Raw genomic sequence first — 23390 nt, forward strand, 5'->3', positions numbered from 1 at the left:
TGACTTTTGGTATGTGAAGTTAAAACATTAGAACAGAATGTAAGTCAATCGATCAAATGAGAATGACGCAGTAAGTACGGTAAGTACAGCAAATGCTCTGAAAGCAATGCATGGACTAGAAGAGTCCCTGCTCCCAGGTTTGAAGTCTCCTTACATTCATTGATCAGTGAGCTTAGAGTTGGAGGTATCAGGTGATGGGGGGTCAATAGGTAGAAGGAAGGGAGGCCAGAGATATGGAGAGGAAACAGTGAAACAATACAATGAACAAAGCAAAGGGGGTCTCAGTGGGTCCGTGGACCACCCACACCACACCACAGGCAGTTAATCCTCTCATCTGAGTTTAGGTCGGCCAGAAAGCTTAGTCTTTGTTATTGTCTCCTCATTCGTGTATTCGTCTTCTTTGTCTGCTCTCATTGTTCACTTGGCTTCTTAACAAAACACATTTTCTCTTGTTACTGATACAGTATTTACAGTGCCCACCAGGATGTCTGCTCCACAGTTTAAAATTACAAATCCAACAATTCAGACATCATGATGAAAGTGCACACTGCAGACTTTCATTTAAGGGGATTTGCAGACATTTTGGTCAAACAACACTTCTTCTACACGGCCCCCCTTATTTCAGGGCACCATAATGTCTGGAACACTAGATAGATAGATAGATAGATAGATAGATAGATAGATAGATAGATAGATAGATAGATATGAAAGGCACTATATAATAATAATAGATAGATAGATATGAAAGGCACTATATAGATAGATAGATAGATAGATAGATAGATAGATAGATAGATAGATAGATGTGAAAGGCTCTATATAATAGATAGATAGATAGATAGATAGATATGAAAGGCACTATATAATAATAATAGATAGATAGATATGAAAGGCACTATATAATAGATAGATAGATAGATAGATAGATTGATAGATAGATAGATAGATAGATAGATAGATTTGAAAGGCACTCTATATAATAATAATAGATAGATAGATAGATAGATAGATAGATAGATAGATAGATAGATAGATAGATAGATAGATAGATAGATAGATACTAATTTTAGTATATTCACCTGGTGTTGCACAAGTGCTGCATACCATGGCTTCTGAGCCATCCAGGTGGCTCCCGGCGGTGGCCACTGGTCCCCACAGGTTTCAGCTTCCCTGCTCCATGGTTCCCATGAGGGCTACCATCTTGTGTCCCCGGGTAGGAATTGCCCCTCTCCTGGTCCCCTGCTTCTCCAGGTCTCCTGGTGGGGTAATGTCCCCATCCGTCTATCACCATATATACACTAGAGGGCTCTGCCCCCTGCTTGCTTTGCTCGCCAATCCCCCGCTACACGCTAGCCTCTTCACGACTCAACCGCTCACGTACGGGGAAACGGATGTACAATTTAAACAGATTGCTATTTTCATGAGAATTGTTACATATGCATAATAGAACTAACTATTTTACATTACAGTGATTAATTAACCAAAGTAAAAAATAGTCAAATGTAATAAATTGAAATTATGTTTCATGTTGCATTATACGTTTTCGTTCTGTTTGGCTTTGAAATGAACACACAAAATACTTTTTAAATTACACTTTTACTGTACGACTTCAGTAAAAACAATATTTTGAATTAACTTTTCGTCTATCGCATTGAATTTTGATTCCGTGTTTGGACTTTCATTGTGACAACACAACATATGACTGCCCGTGAGTGAATTTCATTTCTTTCTCTCTAATAAATAAACCGACTTTTTCGAATGTTTGTCCCTGTGATTTGTTAATTGTCTTTGTTAACGCTATTCTAACGGGAAACCGTAAAGGTTTTAATACGACTGGCATATCGAGATCTCCTTTGTTGTCTCATGTCAGATGTACTCCATTACCTTTCTTGTCGCCTGTTAATATTTGACATGTCAGAATTGTTCGACCAATTTTCAATCCAACTTATCTTGTCCTATTCCACAGCCCATCACTCAGACATAAATGACGCAGTAACATTACGATACGTCCTTCATTCATCAGTATTTCGGCTGGTGGAAGACCAGGCGGTGTTAACGGTTGTAGATATTCTTCATGATATTGTAAGTTGATGTTTTCATCTTCTTCACCATCACCACCAACTGTTTCTGCAGAGTCTATTGATACGCATTTAACCAATTTGCCGTGTAACCGATCGACAATTTTCACGTTAATTCGTTTAAATTCATCGTTTCTCGGTGCTAGGATTGCCCGTGTACTCATGTCTTCTGTTGATAACCCTTCGGGATGAAATTCTTCATTAAGATTTGGACATAATACGTCTTCTTTAATTGGGAACTTAAAGTGAGGAAAATGTAAAAATTTATAAGAGCTGAGAGCGTAGGAGCTGAGTCTGACAAAAGCATTCACACCAATGAGAGGTGAGAGGACCGCGGGCGTGGGCCGTAAACCAGAAATGGTGGAGAGGAGGGCGGTACCCCCTCTACCAATTTGAAAAATACCTTGGCAATAGCCTCGTCTCAAGATTTTCTTTTATAATATATATATATTGTGATCACCAGAACACATCAACTGCCATCCTGACAGGGATGGATTATAATTCTTTGCCCAGCCAAGGAGCCATAATGACAGGACAACATGAATGGAGGCACAGCGCGGTTGGGATGATTTTCATTTCTCATCCTAGATAATCAGTGAACTTACAGCAGACATTCAATCAAGAGCCATTCATCCCTAAGTATGATAGGTGGCAGTGCCACTCTCTGGCTTGGTAAAGTTTGGACAGCCGCAGATTTGCCTTGGACTTGTAGTTTGGAAAGGCAGGCTTGGTCGTTGGGTACCTTTCTTTTTTGGCTTCCCTGTGACCTGGACATGCTTCCATCTTGCAATGCCGTGGCACCGGAAATACTCACAGGTCCAACATTAAAGGGGGCATCTGCCCGCACTCAATGAGACAGGAGGAGGTGGCCATGGAAGGAGAGAAATATAACTGTGTTGAATTGTTTCCAACAATTAGGATGCGGAAACCTGTGAAGGTACAGATTACAAATAAAATCACTTTATTTGAATCTGCGAGTGGGTTTTGGGGCTCAGTGGCGTCCCCTACTGGTGTTATTCTTCTATTAAATATTCAGTGCAGTAGTGAGAAAAGGTAAAAAAAAAAAACACAGTCTAACACTTGTCTTTTAATAACAGGTTGGGCATGGAGCACGATGGGCAAGGAAATCGTTGCGGAGATGAGGTACGGATGGGGAGCATCATGGCGCCTTTGGTGCAGGCCGCCTTCCATCGATTCCACTGGTCTCGATGCAGCCAGCAGGAGCTCAGCCGCTACCTTCAGTAAGTCGTGTCGATTTCTGTTTTCTTGTCTCCTTTATTTTCTAATGTTGCGTTCTGTTGGAAGTGGGAAGTCGAAATTTTCAACTGGAATGTCCCCTTAAATTGGTCAAGTCCGACTTAATCTGACGTCAGATTGTGACGTCAATCCAAAATGGCGATGCACACCGCAAATTTTTACTGAGCGTTGTAGTGTTTTACCATTTATTAGCACTTCTGTCTATTTGTGTCTCGTTAAATCAGTCGGACACTTAGTGCTGTCCAACTTCTATCTGTGGACATGTTGCTGTGGTGCTTGGATTTGCTAAATGCAACGTAATGCATTGCTATCAACTTATGTTCATTCTGAAAGTGCAAGCACAACAAAGTCCATATTGTTTTTCCAAATGTTTTACTACAACGTTGTCAACTCTGGTGAGACGTCATTCCCAGCTCTGACAATCTGAATTCCAAGGTGACTGGAACAAGGAAAACCCCTTAACACTAGAATTACCAGAGCCTACGAAGAAACTCGTAAATCCGGCCTACCTTAAGTCCCTTCACACCTCTCCGTCAGCGTCTTTTGTCCTGTAAATGTGCCGATAAAGACAAGCAGCAAGCAGCCTGCTATTCCAGCCCTCCACCACCGCAGAACGTGCACAAAGTTCTCCCAGCTCATGCCTTGATTATCTGGGAGTGAAGTGCTGGCGTTTCAGAGTGGAAATAATCGATCGTTATTTGGAACACATGCATTTCGTGTGTGTTCTGTTTCTACAATAATCTGTGTAAACACATTGTTAAAACAGAAACGTTTTCATATTTTAGTAGTAAATGGAAAAATGTTGGCATAAACTATATAATGTGTGATGCCTGAAGTCCAAAGATCAAATAAACACTTTAAGAAAAGGTTCAAGGAAAAGGCAACAGTTTCTGTAGCGTAGCGGTAAGATTTGCTGACTTGTAATCAAGAGTCCCCGGTTCGATCCCTTCTGCCTCCTATATCTGCCGTTTTCAGTAGTGAGTTGCTCTTATTGTTAATATTATACAGTACACACATACATTTGGTTCTGTAACAGATGGTGTACGTTTATAGGATATGTTATTCTCTTAGTCACTATCACGATACATACTACCACCACGCCCGACCCCTCCCATAGACCGGGGATCTGACGCTGTTAGTTTTTATTTGAAACTGGGAATAACTGGAGATGTGACTGGTGTTTTGAGGCAATGGAACTGGACATTCACTGATCTGGAGGGATAAAAGCTGACACACAAGCGCTGGTGAATCTGCCTTCCTTCTTCGTATCTCACCGTCACTTGATATTTTCTCATTCAGTTTTATTGAGTGTTCCTGCTCACGCTGAATTAGTATGCGCCTTATGGTTTATGACAGCGGTTCTCAAACTGAGGGGTGCGCACCCCCTGGGGTAGCGTCAAATAAATTAACAAGATATCAAAATAAATTTAAATTTGCAAGCTTATAGTACTTTCAATCCAGAAAGTTCGAGACGTATCAGTATCTGTCACGAACATTCGGGTATCAGTAGATCAGGTGATAATACGGCGCGACGGCACCACGTTGGCAGCGTAGCCAATATTGCCAAATTGAGTTCAATAAATCACTGTGTATTCAGTTATTTTCATGATACAACTAACAGCGGTATAATATTTGTCGGACGAAAATACGTTCGTCTCGTGCGGATTGACTTCATCGGTGTCCTCGTTTACGAGATTTTTAAAAATTAAAACATATTTAATCATTTCTATACATAAAAAAGTAATTAAATAAGAATAAATAATTTATTCTTTGTTTTTTGGATTAGAATTACTACCAAAAACCACATAAGGCATTTTAACAGTTATTAAAGCACTTTAAAAAAAATAAATTGCAAATATTTCATCGAAGTTAGCCGAACGCATGCAAATCGTATGGAAGTAAAAGTGATAGGATACCGCGACACCGCACGAGTGTCATACCTCTTTTAGTTGCATCGTGGGTTATTCTCATCTATCTTATATTATGCAGGGGGCGCAGAATTTTTCCAGGTGGAAAGGGGGGGGGCGCGAAATACGAAAGTTTGAGAACTGCTGCCCTGGCACGATGTGCCAAATGTAGAGTTTGTTAGTATCAAATCTGTGGAGGGCTTAGAAAGGGAGCTTGAAAGAATTCACCCTAAGTGTGTGGACACTTTGGACTTCAACTGTCCGACCCTTGTGCCAGGCACTGAATAAAAATAACAGGTTGATTATTTGATTAGGCGAGTAAATCTAATTGACTGAATGTGAAAACTGATTGGTTGATTGGCCTGCCACCCATTATGGTCTCAATTACCACCGCCATCTTGAGCGCACTGCTGTGTCATTCGTGAAGTAAAGGGGGCAGCGACTGGACACTCTGCCCTTGTATGCCGTCTTGAGGGATGGCTACAAACTGCGGTGCAGCAACAGTAATGAGCAGCGGTGACACCAGAGAGCTGATGTTTTTTTAATTAGCAATTAGGGCTTTGTTGGTGCAGGGAAGCCAACCATTAATTCAATTGCGCTTGGAGTCTGAAAACTTCTAATAGCTGTGCCTCTCTGATTCAAAAAGAAAGAAAATGAACAGTTTCCACTAGTCCCGCACCATCGTGGCTGAACTCCGCTTCAACACCTCATAAATTGGAAGACGCGATGTGCCAACACTGAGAGCCGCCTCAGGTAATGAGGTCTGCCCTCAAAGTGTTTAGTCACTCACTGACTTGCACAAAAGCACATTTTGATCTTATAAATGAAGCAAGTGACCTTGTTATGGTAATGGACAGAGAAAATTGAATTTAAAGCTTTTGTGCAAGTTAAGTTTCTTTCACAGAACGCTTGGTTGGTTTTAAATGAGTCGTTGGATGAATGACCAAGTTCATGTTAGGTAAAACAGGCCAGGTCAAGTCAGATCAGGTTGGGGACAACACATTGCCACCCACGCACCACACCAGCTTGGGATCCCGGTTGGTAAACCCTAGGCAGACACACGGTCCAATCCCACCTCCTGGACTTCCAAAGGGGTGAATACTTTAAATAAAAACTGAGCCAGGGGTGGGGCTCCTGATTAACACATTTGTTTTTCATTGGGTGCCAGGAGTAGCGTAAGCAGGAATGCGCCATGTCCAGATTGGTTTCTGTCTTGCGCCCTTAAGAATAATCAAATACAGGTGCACCTCAATAAATTAGAATATCTTCGAAAAGTTAATTTATTTCAGTGCAGTCATCCCTCACCTATCGCAGGGGTGGCATTCCAGAACCCCCCAGCGATAGGTGAAAATCCGCGAAGTAAAAACTATATGTTTGTATGTTTATTTTTATATGTTTTAAACCCTTATAAACTCTCACACACTCTTATAAACATTTCCCGCATTTATACAGAATAAACCCTTTGTATTCTCTTAGATATTAGGTACGATTCATTGAAATTATGTGTGTAAACACACTGTTTATATACAGTAAAACCTAAATATTATAGATAAGATATCGAGCGTCTCCGATATCACATATGTTACAGCCGTTACGATAGACAGGCCACCGGCAATAAATACGTACAATGCAAGAAAGAATGTGTGTACAGTGACACTAAACGTACATACATGTACTAAGTACTGTAAGTAGAAAATTAACTATGGTTACTCACACGACGACTTGTCTGATAACGATGAGTTTAATTTTACTGCACAACAACGGAGAGCGTCACAGCTCTTCTAAAGGAGCCACTTCAGGCGACTGTGTAGTACCGCCGTTATTCTTCTTCAATCCAAATCCCTAAAGCAGATTCCATCCGTACTACCGCCTTATCACGTCCACTTACAACTCGTTTTGCGCCCTGGTTAAAGGACTCTGTGGCTGTAGATCTTATATTCTTTTCCTCCTTTTTAAATAAAAAGAATCATGGACTCATTGATGCCGTAATGGCGTCCTCCAGTGGTGTAGCTGTTCTCTTCCCTCAACATATCCAAAACTTTTACCTTTTCTGCAATCATTAGCATCTTCTGTTGGCTCTTGGGCACGGCCCCTGAAGCAGTAGCAGGAGCCACAATGAAGAGCTTGACTACGCACAAAGATTAACACAAAAGAGCACAAAAGTGAACTCTCTACACAGCGAAACACGTTGATGCTGAATGAGCGAGACGAGACTTCCTGGTTAACGCAGTGCAATCAAATTCGGCGCTCCATCTCTGAGCCAATCAGCACACAGGAACTTAACCGCGTGTTCTGATTGGGTAGCTTCTCAGCCATCTGCCAATAGCGTCTCTTGCATGAAATCAACTGAGGAAGCATGTACCGGAAGTAAAAAGACCCATTGTCCAAGCAAAAAATCCGTCTTATATATTTAGATATGCTTACATATAAAATCCGCGATAGAGTGAAGCCGCAAAAGTCGAAGCACGATATAGCAAGGGATTACTGTAATTCAATTCAAAAAGTGAAACTCCACATATTATATAGATTCATTACACACAGAGTGATATATTTCAAGCGTTTCTATCTTTTCATTGTGCTGATTATGGCCTACAGGTAATGAAAACTCAAAATTCAGTATCTCAGAAAATTACAATATTACATAAGTCCAATAAAGAAAAAATTGATTTTTAATACAGAAATGTTGGCCTGCTGAGAAGTCTGTCCATGTAGGCACTCAATACTTGATCGGGGCTCCTTTTGCATGAATGGCTGCATCAGTGCGGTGAGGCATGGAGGCGATCAGCCCAGGATGCTTTGATCGCGGCCTTCAACTCGTCTCCTTTGATGGCTCTGGTGTCTCTCATCTTCCTCTTGATAGATTCTCTATGGGGTTTAGGTCAGGCGAGTTTGCTGGCCAATCCAGCACAGTGATATCACGGTCATCAAACCAGGCATTGGCACTTTTGGCAGTGTGGGCAGGTGCCACGTTTTCAATAATCAGCATCTCCAGAAAGCAGTGGGAAGCATGAAGTGCTCTAAAATGTCCTGGTAGACGGCTGGCTGCGCTGACAGTGGACCGACACCAGTAGATGACATGGCTCCCCAAATCATCGCTGACTGTGGAAACTTCACACGGGACCCTCAAGAAACTTGGGATTCTGGGCCTCTCCACTCTTCCTCCACACTCTGGGACCTTGAATACCAAATGAAATGTAAAAACTGACTTTCATCTGAAAAGAGGACTTTGGACCACTGAGCTGTTAACAGTCCTGTCTGGTTTCTCCTTAGCCTCCAGGTAAGACGATTCTGATGTCATCTCTGGCTCAGGAGTGGCTTGACACAAGGAATGCTGTGACAGTTGTAGCCCACGTCCCCAATACGTCAGTGTGTGGTGGCTCTTGAAGTGCTGACTCCATTCTTTGGGACTCTCCCCCAAATTCTTCACAATCCTCTCATGGCTGCTGCGCTTATCCCTGTTACTTGTGCAGCTTTTCCTGCTGTCACATTTTTTCCGTCCACTCCACTGTCCATTAATATGTTTGGATACAACACTCTGTGAACAGCCAGCCTCTTCAGCAGTGACCTTTGTGGCTTCCCCTCCTGTCAATGGCTGTCTTCTGGACAACTGTCAGCTCAGCAGTCTGATGGTGTGGCCATGAGAGACCATTTCAAGGCTCAGGACCCCTTTGCAGGTGTTAATTAGCTGAGTGGAGTGGGACGCCACGAGTCTACAATATGGAACCTATTCACAATATTTGAATTTTCTGAGATACTGAATTTTGAGTTTTCATTACCTGTAGGCCATAATCAGCAAAATAAAAAGAAATAAACGCTTGAAATACATCACTCTGAGTGTAAGGAATCTATATAACATATGAGTTTCACTTTTTGAATTGAATTACTGAAGTAACTGAACTTTTCATTCAGAGATTCACCTGTATTAGGAGGCAGTACTGTAAGTTGACTATAAGAATAATTTTCTAATCAAGCAAGCTAAACCGTACAACTAATCATATTTCAAGATGGAACATCAGACCATCGGGGTGGCTTACACCTTACACTTAAGGCTTCTTTTATCTTTACCTCACAATGCCAATATGTGATCTGACTAGCCAAACTGGAATAGCTAAATATGTTTACAACAAATACTTTTTAAAATGAGGGGGGACGGTGGCGCAGTGGGTAGCGCTGATGCCTCGCAGTTAAGAGACCCGAGTTCGCTTCCTGGGTCCTCCCTGCATGGAGTTTGCATGTTCTCCCCGTGTCTGCGTGGGTTTCCTCCCACAGTCTACAGACATGCAGGTTAGGTGAACTGGCGATCCTAAATTGTCCCCAGTGTGTGCCCTGTGGTAGGCTGGCGCCCTGCCCAGGGTTTGTTTCCTGCCTTGCGCCCTGTGTTGGCTGGGTTTGGCTCCAGCAGACCCCTGTGACCCTGTAGTTAGGATATAGCGGGTTGGAAGATGACTGACTTTTTTAAAACCACGCTTATATTAAGTTAACATTGTGTACTAAAAAGTAAAAATAAGTCTCTCATACATCACTCATAAAATAAAAGGTGGGCGCTTTAGCTAAGATTTTTAAGAAGTGTTTCTTGGATGTTGATTGATGAGAAGCGCCCACGCTTTTATTTTACGAGTGATATATGAGAGACTTATTATTTACTTTTTAGTACACAATTTTAACTTAATAGAAGTGTGGTTTTTAAAAAGTATTTTTTTATATATATTGTAAGAAAAGGTGCGATATAGCACCCGACCCGACACAGATTCTCACGGGAGGCTAAAAAAGGCAGGATTAGACCCTGGAGTTTTAGCCAATTTTCGCCCAATTTCCCAACTGCCATTTCTGGCAAAAATTTTAGAAAGAATTATTTATTATCAATTGATTGATCACCTTAACTCCAATAATTCATTTGAGATCTACCAATCATGGTGTTGAGACGGCCCTCCTTAAAGTATTCAATGACATCTCTATTATTAGTGACTCTGGTGACACTGCAGTCCTTGTCCTCCTTGACGTGTCCGCTGCCTTTGACACTATTGACTATGAGATCTTACTGTTATGGCTTGAACATCTTGTTGGGCATAAAGGGGCCGCTCTTAACTGGTTCAGGTCAGATCTAACTGGTAGACACTTTTCAGTGACTTTAAATTCCTCTTTTTCGTCTGCTGCTCCTCTTAAATGTGGCGATCCTCAGGGATCCATTTTGGGTCCTATTTAATTCTCTGTATATCTTCACCCTATTGGAGTGACTTTTTAGGAAATTTAACATTTCTTTTCACCGCTATGCTGATGATACTCAGGTTTATATTCCCGTCTGCAACTCTGCAATAAATCAACTCCACAGCTGTCTGTCTGAACTAAGATCCTGGATGGCTAATAAATTTCTTGATCTGAATCAAAATAAAATGGAGGTGCTGATAGCGGTCCATCAGTTGAAGCCCAAATTGGTCTTGGACTTCTCGGCTCTTTCTTTGTCTTTTGCAAACCTCAAGTCTGCAATCTTGGTGTTATCGTTGACAGTAACCTCTCTTTTTGAGAAACACGTTAATTCTGTAGTCAAGAGTTGCTTTTTCCAGCTTCGTCTTTTAGGTAAGATCAAGCCTTTTATAACTTCTAGGGATCTTGAGAAAGCTACTCATGCTTTTATCTTCTCTCGCCTCGATTACTGCAACTCTCTGTATTCTGGGATTAGCACATCGCTGATACGCAGGTTACAGTTGGTCCAGAATGATGCCACTCGCTTTCTGGTTGGGGCAAGAAACTCTGACTCTGTTTCTCCAACATTAGCTTCCTTACACTGGCTGCCTGTCAGTTTTTGAATCTTGTTGCTAGTTTTTAAATCTCTACATGGGCTCGCTCCTGCCTATTCATCTGAATTGTGTGCGTTACACCAGCCATCTAGAGTGCTTAGATCTTCTGGTCAGTTGTCTCTGGTTGTAAAACTAAGGGGGACAGACAGGACTTGTGCTGCTGCTGCTCCTCGCCTGTGAATCTCTTCACCTCGTCACATAAAGGAGTCGTCTGCAATTCAAAACGAGATTAAAGACTCATTTCTATTCACTGGCATTCTGTGACCTTCAGTAATACCGATGGTTTACACATTGTGATTATATAACATTACTTCTATTTATTATTTATTTTATTTATGTTCATTTATTTCATTTCTATTTATGTTATTCATGTTAAGTGTATGTTTTTCTTTTATTCTATTATTGTAAAGCACTTTGGCCACAGCATTCCTATGTCGTTTTAAATGTGCTATATAAATACATTGACATTGAGGCACGGGTTAAATTAAACAAGTATTTATTTTTCTTCAGCTGGAGGGCACGTCTTCCCCGTAGTCCCTCCAGCCACAACACAGTCCACAAGTACACCAAGCACTAAGCACTTTCTCTTCCTCCACCACTCCTCCTCAGCAAGCTTTGTCCTCCACCTCCCGACTCTGGCCACTGAGCGGTGGCAGCTGGCCCCTTTTTATAGCCCACCCAGAAGTGTTCCAGGTGCTTGACCACCCGGTTCCAATTGCACTTCCAGGTGGGGCTCAACAGGTGTTCAGCTGGGCTGTGGAATCCATGCAGCAACCCCTGACGGCCACCCCAACTCCCAACTGGTCTGCTGAGGACTCCATCATCTCCCATGATGCCCTGCGGGAGGTTGAGGCATCACCACCGGGCAGGGAGGCTGCCACCAAGTGTCCCAGGGCAAGTATTGAGTTGCCCACGGTTGCTCCCCTGGAACATATACAGCAGGGGTTGTCCCGGCCAGGCATGGGACCCAACCCGGCTGCCCGCCAAAATATATTATTTTCAACTTTTTAATTTTGGGTTTGTTTTAGTATAATTTTTTAATCAATATTTTAACACTTCTTTTAATATTTCTATCTGTTACTAGAAATCTTGAACTGTTCTTCATATGAAAATTTCATTTGTTAATTAAAATGGATTAATTGATCAATGGGCGACACGGTGACGCAGTGGTAGCGCTGCTGCCTCGCAGTTAGGAGACCCGGGTTTGCTTCCCGGTCCTCGCTATGGAGTTTGCATGTTCTCCCGTGTTCTGTGGGTTTCCTCCGGGCGCTCCGGTTTCCTCCCACATTCCAAAAACATGCAGGTTAGGTGGATTGGTGATCCTAAATTGGCCCGTGTGTGTGCTTGGTGTGTGGGTGTGTTTGTGTGTGTCCTGCGGTGGGTTGGCGCCCTGCCCAGGATTGGTTCCTGCCTTGTGCCCTGTGTTGGCTGGGATTGGCTCCAGCAGACCCCCGTGACCCTATTCGGATTCAGCGGGTTAGACAATGGTTGGTTGGTTAATTGATCAATTAGTGAAACTGATTATTGATTCATATATTGTCATCAGAAGTGTGCAGAATTTCAAGTCATTTGGACAAAAGGAAGATTTGTACCAGACAACAAACAGGTGAAGTTGAAATAATAAAAAGAAGAGAAGAGCCCCTTCACTGAATCAGCTGCGTCCTCACTTTAGCTCTTTATGCCCCTCACACAGCGCACGCCCCGAGGCTTTGCAGGCTATTTATTACGTAATTATTAAGTTGCAAAGGAAGTGCTTTGCAATTTGAACGTTTAACGTTTTAACAACTGGCTGTGAGAGCCTTTGTTCTCTAACTTTCTTCTCTCCAACAAACGTTACATAAGATCTTCAGTCCTATGAGCTCCAATGTCTGAAACTAACTAATGAAAAAAATTCCCTCCGAAAACCCGAAGCTGCCAGTATAAAGTCTGCAAGCCTGAACTGGATTATTCAATAGCGGAAGGATATGAAAGGCGTTATTCTTATTCTTAAATTGTGTATTATGTGTTTCTGTTTCTATGTGATGCTTTTCACAAAAGGAATTTCAGTTCCAGTTCATGTTCTGGTCAAATGCTGGGCGTCTACAGCACAATACCAGTGTACAGGCCAGCCATGATATCCAGCAACCTCGAGGGGATCCCGCGAACCTTCTCTGTTTTTCCCAGTTGATTCTGGGGTTCGTCAGCGGTGTGTTCTGCTCCTACTCTGTTCAATGATCACATGGACTGGGTGTTGGGCAGGGTCATGGGGTCCAGCAGCCGGGGGGCATCTGTTGGTGAAGAAAGATTCACGGATCTTGACTTTGCTGGCGATGCTGTGATCTTTGCGGAGTCAATGGAGGCTCTGATCGGGGCACTCGAGAGACTGAGTGAGGGGTCTGAGTGTCTGGCTGGTGAGGGTCCTGGATAAAAACCAACAGCCAGGCATTTAATGACATCTTGGGAACGGTCATCAGCAGTGTGTTTGTCTGCAGAGAGAGTGTCGACCTCGTCGAGAGGTTTACTTACCTCAGCAGTGACATTCATGTCTCTCGTGACTCTTCCTGTGAAGTCAGTAGATGGATTGGGAGAACTTGGGAGGTCATGAGGTCGCTGGAAAGGGGTGTGTGGCGCTCCCGATGTCTGCAAAAGGACAAAGGACCAAGTCTTTAGACTCCTGGCGCTTCCTGTCTTGCTATATGTTTGTGAGACATGGACGCTATCCTGTGACCTGAGATGAAGACTGGACTCCTTTAGTACTGTGGCTCTCCGGACAATCCTTGGGTACCACTGGTTTGACTTTGCGTTGCTCATGGAGTCCCGAATGAGGCACATGACCTGCATTGCGAGGGAGCGTCAGTTACGGCACTACGGCCATGTGGCGCCATTACCTGAGGGTGATCCGGCTCGTAAGATCCTCATTGTTGGGGACCCAAGTGGCTGGACCAGGCCAAGGGGTCGCCCACGTAACACCTGGCAGCGGCAGATGGAGGGACATTTCCGGAGGGTGGGACTGGACCGCGTGTCTGCCTGGGGGGTTGCAAACCAGGATCCCAAGTTGTTTCGTCGTGTAGTGGGTGCAGCAACGCATTGTACCAGTGCAGGCTCCCCAACTTGACTTGACTACACCACAATGAGATTCTCCTTATTGCGAGTCTCACACAGACTAGTGACAGCAGGACAAGACCAACAACAGACAATGAGAACAAACCCAGACAGGAGGTGAGATTGTGTGGCTGCCGAGGAGCCTTATGACACCTCCTGTCCAGATGTCTGACCTGATGTATTGTCGTCTCCCAGTGCAGCCCTCAGACCTTCTTGGATTTAAACTTTGGGTCCCTTTCTGCATCTCGATGACTGAATCTTAACAAAGGAATATAAGTAACAAGCTGGTTAAGTTTGCAGATGATACCAAGATAGGTGGATTGGCAGATAATTTGGAATCCGTTATATCATTACAGAAGGACTTGGATAGCAGATTTGTGGACAATAAAATTTAATGTCAGTAAATGTAAAGTATTACACATAGGAAGTAAAAATGTAAGGTTTGAATACACAATGGGCAGTCGAAAAATCGGGAGTCCACCTTATGAGAAGATTTAGGAGTCGTAGTGGACTCTAAGCTATCGACTTCCAGACAGTGTTCAGAAGCCATTAAGAAGGCTAACAGAATGTCAGGTTATATAGCGCCTTGATCTGTGGAGTACAAGTCACAGGAGGTTCTGCTCAGCTTTATAACACACTGGTGAGGCCTCATCTGGAGTCGTGGGTGCAGGTTTGGTCTCCATAAAGACAGAGCAGCACTAGAGAAGGTCTAGAGAAGAGCGACTAGGCTGATTCAGGGGATGAGTTAGGAGGAAAGATTAAAAGAGCTGAGCCTTTACAGTGATGAAGAGGAGACCTGACTGAAGGGTTTAAAATGATGAAGTGAATTAGACCACTGGATCGAGACGGTGACTTCAAAATGGGTTCATCAAAAACACGGGAACACAGTTGGAAACTTATTAAGGGTAAATTTCGCACAAACATTAGGAAGTTTTTCTTTACACAAAGAACGATAGACACTTGGAATAAGTGACCAAGTAGTGTGGTGGACAGTAAGACATTAGGGACTTTCAAAACTCAACTTGATATTATTTTAGAAGAAATAAGTGGAAAGAACTGGTGAGCTTTGTTGGGCTGAATGGCCTGTTGTCGTCTAGAACGTTCTAATGTGTTCTGAAGTCAACGTAGTCATAATGTCTTTGTCCAGCTGGCACCGTGAGTCAGCGTCTATCAAAGCAGATCTCATCTCTGGATGGAATGCCAGTTTATCCCAAGTGGTGTTGACTGGCAACATTCGCCCAAAGTTTTTTCACAGTGAATATGAATAGAAGTGCCAAGCACTGGGTTGGGAGGGGGGCATTGGTTCAGAGAGAAAGAGAGCTTTGCCATTTCATATTTATCCTTTTTACCCCATTACCCATTTATGCCAACACAACAATAGGCTCCATAGCCATAGCACCTGCCAATAATGTAAAATCTAGTTCAAAGTTATCATATCTAAAAATGTACAAACTTAACATATGACTACAACATGTCAAAAAAAAAAACTTCAGAAGCAGTGTTTTTTATGACCAAACTGAGAACTTTGTGAGCTGGAATGTCAAAGGTCTCAATCATGAATTAAAGAGAAAGAAAATATTCACTTACTTAACAAATTTAAATAGCAAGAACATTTTTTTTACAGGAGACTTGCATAATAAGTAAGGACCAGTTTTGGTTGCAAAGGGATTGGATTGGCCAAATTTTTCATTCCGGCTATACAAAGAATGCACGACGCCAAAAAGATCACTGGGGAGCCTCCCTCGTGGTCACAAACATCCTTGAGTATCCTTTGTAAAGAGTAAGGTGTATCATAATGTCTGGCCTAGTCATTCTGGCCCTCTAATTGGCTCGCTCTCACCGCTTCACCACCCAACAGCTAATGTGTGGTGAGTGTAACAGCACAAAAATGGCTGCCATCGTATCATCCAGGTGGGTGTGACACCTCAGTGGTAGTTGGTGTGGCTCCCCACTCATTGAAGCACTTTGCGCAGCGACAAAATGTAAAGAATTCTTATTATTAGTGTACAAACTAAATAACTTAATGAAACAAACATTCCAATTCTTCCCATTTCTTACCATATTCATGCAGTACTCCCCAGGTGAAGTAACATTATTTGCTTCTTCACTTCTTTTTAGGTTTTTAAAGTTTGTCAGAAGAAGTACAAATGTAGAGATGTTCTAATGTGTCATGCCTTATCGTTTCTGCAGCTCCTACGATTGCCTCCGTGATGATCCTTTCCACCATGACTGGCCCACGCTGCCCCAGCTTCCAGGCATCCATTACTCCATGAATGAGCAGTGCCGCTTCGACTTTGGGATTGGCTACATGATGTGCACCGCAGTAAGTGACGCCAGTTTTATTTCTGATTGTATTTACGTCGGGCTGTCTAATTTTCTTCTAATAAAACTGTTTCTGCTTACACTTTTCCATACCTTCTACCTTTGCTCCATGAACACGTCCAACTCTGCCAAAGAATGCAATAAACCCAAAACTGACCAAGAAATATCTTAAAAAAAATGCAGAAAACACGAACACAGTGACCTGTAAAAAAAAGGAACATAAAAATGACAGAGTATCTCTTGGTCTTCGTTATCTCCTTGGTGTTTAGCCCCTTTTGGAAAGAATCCCATAAAAACAAGATGAAGGTTGAAAAATTAATAGACTGGGTCCAAAACAGAACTGAAGAGTAGATAGATAGATAGATAGATAGATAGATGTGAAAGGCACTATATGATAGATAGATAGATAGATAGATGTGTGAAAGGCACTATATAATAGATAGATAGATAGATAGATAGATAGATAGATAGATAGATAGATAGATAGATAGATAGATGTGAAAGGCACTATATAATAGATAGATAGATAGATAGATAGATAGATAGATACTTTATTAATCATAACAGTAAATTCACATACTCCAGCAGCAGCATACTGATAAGAACAATATTAAATTAAAGAGTGATAACAATGAAGGTATAACAGACAATAACTTTATATAATATTAACGTTAACCCCCCCGGGTAGAATAGAAGAGTCTCATAGTGTGGGGTCTCCTCAGTCTGTCACTGAAGCTGCTCCTCTGTCTGGAGATGATCCTGTTCAGTGGATTCTCCATGATTGACAGGAGTCTGCTCAGCGCCCATCGCTCTGCCACGGATGTCAAACTGTCCAGCTCCGTGCCTACAGTAGAGCCTGCCTTCCTCACCAGTTTGTCCAGGCATGAGGCGTCCTTCTTCTTTATGCTGCCTCCCCAGCACATCACCGTGTAGAAGAGGGCACTCGCCACAACCGACTTGTAGAACATTTGCAGCATCTTATTGCAGATGTTGAAGGACGCCAGCCAGCCAGAAGTATAGTCGGCTCTGTCCTTTCTTACACAGATCATCAGTATTGGCAGTCCAGTCCAGTTTATCATCCAGCTGCACTCCCAGGTATTTATAGGTCTGTACCCTCTGCACAGTCACCTCTGATGATCACGGGGTCCATGAGGGGCCTGGGCCTCCTAAAATCCACCACCAGCTCCTTAGTTTTGCTGGTGTTCAGGTGTAGGTGGTTTGAGTCGCACCATTTAACAAAGTCCTTGATTAGGTTCCTATACTCGTCTTCCTGCCCACTCCTGATGCATCCCACCATAGCAGTGTCGTCAGTGAACTTTTTCAGGTGGCAGGACTCCGAGGTGTAGTGGAAGTCCGATGTATGTTGGCAGAACAGGACCGGAGAAAGTCCAGTCCGCTGCGGTGCTCCTGTGTTGCTGAACACAATGTCAGACCTGCAGTTCCTGAGACGCACATACTGAGGTCTGTCTGTAAGATAGTCCACGATCCATGTCACCAGGTGTGAATCTACTCCCATCTCTGTCAGCTTGTCCCTAAGGAGCAGAGGTTGGATGGTGTTGAAGGTGCTAGAGAAGTCCAGAAACATAATTCTTACAGCACCACTGCCTCTGTCCAAGTGGGAGAGGGATCGGTGTAGCATATAGATGATGGTATCCTCCGCTCTCACCTTCTCCTGGTATGTGAACTAAAGAGGGTCAAGGGTGTGGCGGACCTGTGGCCTCAGGTGGTGAAGCAGCAGCCGCTCCATGGTCTTCATCACATGTGACGTCAGAGCAACAGGCCAGAAGTCATTCAGCTCACTAGGACGTGATACCTTTGGGACTGGGGTGTTACAAGATGTTTTCCAAAGCCTCGGGACTCTCCGCTTTTCCAGGCTCAGGTTGAAGATGTGCTGTAGAGGACTCCCAGTTCCAGCACACAGGCCTTCAGCAGGCGAGTAGGAGGCAATATGGCGGTTTTAAAGCGGGTTTGCAGGAAGGGGTGTGTTTGGAGAGTTGGAACTGCAAGAGATGTCAGGACAGGTACTGGATGTGAGGTCAGGATTGGAACCAGAAGTGAGATCAGGTGGGATTTCATTCTGGGGGGTCTGCAGAGGATGAACGTGAGAAAGCGTTAGTGTGCATCATCACCCCATGGTCCGGAGTATAATTATAGTTAGTTAAGCCCATTTACTGCCTCCCAGGCTCACATTTGCGACACCCTGGAAAAAACAAACCAAAAACATTGAATTCTTTTCAACAAGAAAAATGATTATTACATGTAACAAAATGTTGTCCTGTGTGGGAATGACAGATCCCCAGACAGCTAGGGAAATTTGGGGGCGCCAAACGAGTCCTCCCTTTTATTGTCCACAGACAAACAAAGAATAAGTCCCGAATGTGGGAGTTCAGCAATGGTAGAGTCACAGGTTTGCAGTCCGTCCAGTGGGTCACTCAAGTCAGTAATGATGCCTTCTGCCAGAACGCCCCGGAGTTTAATGGCAGGCTGGATCGTAAGGGAGCGGAGTCAAATGTCGTCACCAGACAGCTTCTCTGCACTATGGGGAAAGAAGCAGATGACAGCTTTAGCAGTGGCGCCCCCTGTTGTCTCGGCGGGTTACTCCATGCCTCAGCTAAGCCTGTGAGGAGGTCCTCCGACACACTTGTGTGACAAAACTATGTACAGTAAATACCGAAATGTCAACATATACACATTAGAAAACACATGTTAAGTGACCACTGCCGTACTGATGCAAATTTATTACATGTGCTTTCTGATATACATTGAGGCACAGCCCTTTGTTACAAATCGGGACAATAGAAGAGTGTTACTTGGTGAACTTGTCTTACATTTGTTTCTGTTACTTGCGCTAGATTGTAATTATTTTGCCTTTTTGTCACTCGGCTGCTGTCGCACAATGCTGAAGCTTCAAGCAGCCAAACTCGCCAGGCATATCCCGGCGGTTTGCTCGTACAGTGTGTCACTTGCATGAAAATGTGTGACAGCTTCAGGGCTTTGATGATGGTAGTTAGCCGCCGGACCAGGGGTTGACGCTGTGATCTAATGCCTTCCCTCCTTGGCCCCTCGCAGAATGGAAGTTTGACCGCCACTTCTGTCGTCTTGTCCACCTGGACTTGTCCCTGTCCCTTTCCTGCCACATGACTACTTAACCTGGGAACCGGCCATCTTGTTTCCAGTTTGTTAATGAACTCGCGTCTGAGAAGACATCGACTCAATTGTTGTGTGGCTTTTTACATTCAGTTATGAAGGGTCACCAAGGTGCTACCCAAATTATTTTATCTTTGTCAGTCTCATCTTTTACAAGTGTCATATCATGCATCAGTTTCACTTTCTGTGTCAACAATTCATGTTGTCACTAACTCTCAATTCAAGAAATGCTTCAGCTTCAGTTGGTTCTAAAACCGTCTTTACAGCTTTTCATTTCTCATTGTGGCTTTAGTTGGAGGCTCTGCCCTACTGATGAATATTGACAAGTTACCTTGGAGTGATAAAATCCATAAAAGTAGTCATGGTTTTTTGTAGCACTCTATTATTTCATCCACTAGATGGCAGCAGAATACTGTCCTGAGCGTTATTCAGGCAGTTGATGTCATTTCTTCTCGATATCTTGGCCGCTACGATGTCACTGTTACTAGAGACAAGTCCCATCTGCACAGTATGCAAGTATGATATCATTTCAGCCATCTGTTTAAGAGGGAGCCACATACATGTGACATATGTACAACTATAACACGATACAAAAAGCAGATCAACACACGTCACCCCGAGTCTGACTCATGGTTAACCGTAGCTGCATAGAATTCTGTGTCTCCGTCACACTTGGGGTTAATGCCAGAGAGGTAAATAAGAAAAGCCAACGATTTTACCATTTCTAGTGATAGGTGTCTCCCCTTAGCCCTTCCTCTCACCTGGCTTTCTCTCCGGACCCCTTCTTCTGGATCTGTTAAAAATAAAGCTAAAATCAAGAGAAGATCTAAGATTTAGCTGTCACAAAGGTACCACTGCAAATACTCAACAAAAACTGTGACCTTAGATTTCTGTCCTTAGGCCCCCCATTATAGGACCACTGCATAGTGAATGCTGTCATGCAGCAAATCCTGGATTTAGATATCTTCCTAGCTCATATCTTTCTGTATTATAGCTGTAAATATGTCACATGTTGTGGATGTTGCTCCTCCATTTTGAATGTTGGCTGCCATGACATCACCATTACTAGTGACAAGTCCCATCTGCACATTATGCGAGCATTAGGTCATTGGAGCCATCTGTTTAAGATGGAGCCACACACACGTGTGTATTTACAACTATAATATGATACAAAAAAGTAGATTGTTACACGTCACCCCGAGACTCATGGTTAACCGCGAATGCATGGAATTGCAAGTCTCGGTCACACTTGGGGATAACACCAGGGAGGTAAATTAGATTTTAGATAGTGATTTTACCATTTCTGGTGATAGGTTGCACCCCTTAGCCCTTCCTCTCACCTGGCTTTCTCTCCGGACCCCTCCTTCTGGGTCTGTTCAAAATAAAATTAAAGCTAAAATGAAGAGAAAACCTAAGATTTAGCTGTCACAAAGGTACCACTGCAAATACTCAATAAAAACTGTGACCTTAAGATTTCTGTCCCCAGGCCCCCATCATAGGAGAGTGAATGCTGTCATGCAGCAGATCCTGGATTTAGATATCTTCCTAGCTCATATCTTTCTGTATTATAGTTGTAAATATGTCACATGTTGTGGATGTCGTTGATCCTCCATTTTGAATGTTGGCTGTCATGACGTCACCATTGCTAGAGACAAGTCCCATCTGTGCAATATGCAAGCATGAAGTCATTGCTGCTATCTGTTATCCAGTCCAGTCACTGTCTGAATTTTAGTTCATTGGCAAGACCTCTTGCTTTAAGCAGAGACAATGAGCTTTTCTGGCAGTTTTTTAAGGCATCCAGCCGTCCTGTCCACACGTTTGATCCCTAAAGGCCACATTCCAGGACGCGACTCTTCCAGTGATTTTCATTCGCAGACTTCATTTACGTAATCCTAGTCAAGTTGCAGGATAGTTGCGCTGTGCTCCTGTGATGGCCATTCACATAGTTTGATGTAAGCTGTGACTCCCCTCAAGCTTGATGTTGTCTTAAGTCGTGGGGGTCTGTGTGCACATGAAAGCTGACAACCCATAGGCGCTCACTTGGACGCTTAACGCATATAATGCGGCTACGAGGAATAAGGAACACGGTGGTTTGACACGAGTGACATACAGAAGTACGGCTCGTCTATTTATGTCGGGTGTTTTCCGTACCACAGCACAAAGAATAATAGAAACAAGAGCAGAAACTGCAGGTCGCCACCACAGAAAACCGGAAAAAGAACAGCACGGGGTTAGTACAGATTATGGAGCCACCATGAATGATAATGATAATTAATTGAATATACAGAGCATGAGGATTAAACTAAAATGAAGCTGTGAGAAAGCCATGTTACAGTAATGTGTTTTAAGCAGTTTTTTTAAAGTGCTCCACCGTATGAGCCTGGTGAATTTCTATCGGTCAGCTATTCCAGATTTGAGGTGCCTAACAGCAGAAGGCCGTCCGCCTCACCACTTCTTTTAAGTTTAGCTCTTGGAATTCTCAGCCGACCCTCATTTGAAGATCTAAGGTTACGATTTGAAGTCCTCACATGGACGCCAGCTCAATAAGGCAGCACATTATTGGTTGTCAGAAAAAGGGGTGAGCTTGCGATGCTCGATATAATTGTGCTGGAAGTCACTACAGAGTCTTCAAATTTGACATCCCCTGGAATTTCAAGTCGTGCCATGTGACACTCTCCGGTGACGCCACAAGCAATTCAATCGTCAAATTTGACATCCCCTCCAAGTAGAAGACTTGCAGTGGGGCATTTAGTGAAAAGAGAGCAGAGCAGGCCCCTGAGGTATCAAATCACTTCCAGCTCAGCGCCATGAGGGGAGGAGAAGCCCACCAGTGAAATTATAACAATTTTTGCTTTGCACCCTCCCCCACCATAACCAATTGTCTGTGAGGGAGACGCGAAAAGCTTTTGATTCGTCAAAAATTTCCATCTGCGGTTTTCGACAGATCTCGACGTTTTAGGGTTCCCTGATACCAAACACATCGATATGTCGATGATGGGTGTGTGTCTGTCTGTCTATCTGTATGACAGTTTCTTGTGGAACGGTCTAAGAGCTAAAATGGCTGGACAGAAAAATCCCAAAGTCGAAACTTCAGCCTGTTATGAGATGACGATGTGCTGATTAGTCTTTGAGCCAAATCGTTCAAGATAAAGAGGCGCTCTAGAGGGACCCTCAAATACCATGATTCTGCAATCCTTCTCGTCACTTGCTATTATAATGACCTGTTTTATGATCAGAAAGATCAGAGTGGTAAATAATTACTGAAATGTTACAGAATAGTTTGGGTAACTTGCTTCCTAGGGGCAAAACCTACTGACGCTCACAACTACATTTTTTCTCTTTTTCTCTTCCAGTTTCGCACGTTTGATCCTTGCAAGCAGCTTTGGTGCAGCCACCTGGATAATCCTTACTTCTGCAAGACCAAGAAGGGCCCTCCATTAGATGGGACCCTCTGTGCTCCTGGGAAGGTCAGTTCACATTCTCAAAGGCTCCATGTTATTCTCCACACACGTCACTGCACTGACTTTATTCATCAGAAGGACTAAGATATTTCAGGGGCCCTGGAACTGCTCAGTTTATTTTGTAAACGGGCCATACAGCTCGACAGAGAGCAGGTTTAGGGCATAGAGGGGTGAACAGCGATGGCTGAGGACCCTAAAATACAGCACGTTAAGGAAGGGGTTGTAAGGTGACTCATAAATATGTGGGTGTAGTGACAGAGCAGCCATCAAAATAAGCCCAAGGCCTGGTATTTTATCACTGAGGACCACCTCTGCCAACCACATCTAGAGAATCTTCTCTTC

General features: G+C 43.3%; 1 protein-coding gene across 1 annotated transcript in view; it reads left to right on the forward strand.

Annotated features, from left to right (window-relative positions):
• The window catches only part of LOC120542905 (A disintegrin and metalloproteinase with thrombospondin motifs 2-like), a 544393-nt gene that overhangs the window by 451865 nt on the left and 69138 nt on the right, over window positions 1–23390 (forward strand). The window contains exons 8-10 of the mRNA XM_039775628.1: window positions 3176–3319; window positions 16309–16441; window positions 22941–23054. Coding sequence (XP_039631562.1) covers window positions 3176–3319; window positions 16309–16441; window positions 22941–23054 — 391 coding nt within the window. The remainder of the gene's footprint in view (window positions 1–3175; window positions 3320–16308; window positions 16442–22940; window positions 23055–23390) is intronic.

This window comes from Polypterus senegalus, chromosome 13 (assembly GCF_016835505.1).
Source record: "Polypterus senegalus isolate Bchr_013 chromosome 13, ASM1683550v1, whole genome shotgun sequence".
NCBI classification, from domain to species: Eukaryota; Metazoa; Chordata; class Cladistia; order Polypteriformes; family Polypteridae; genus Polypterus; species Polypterus senegalus.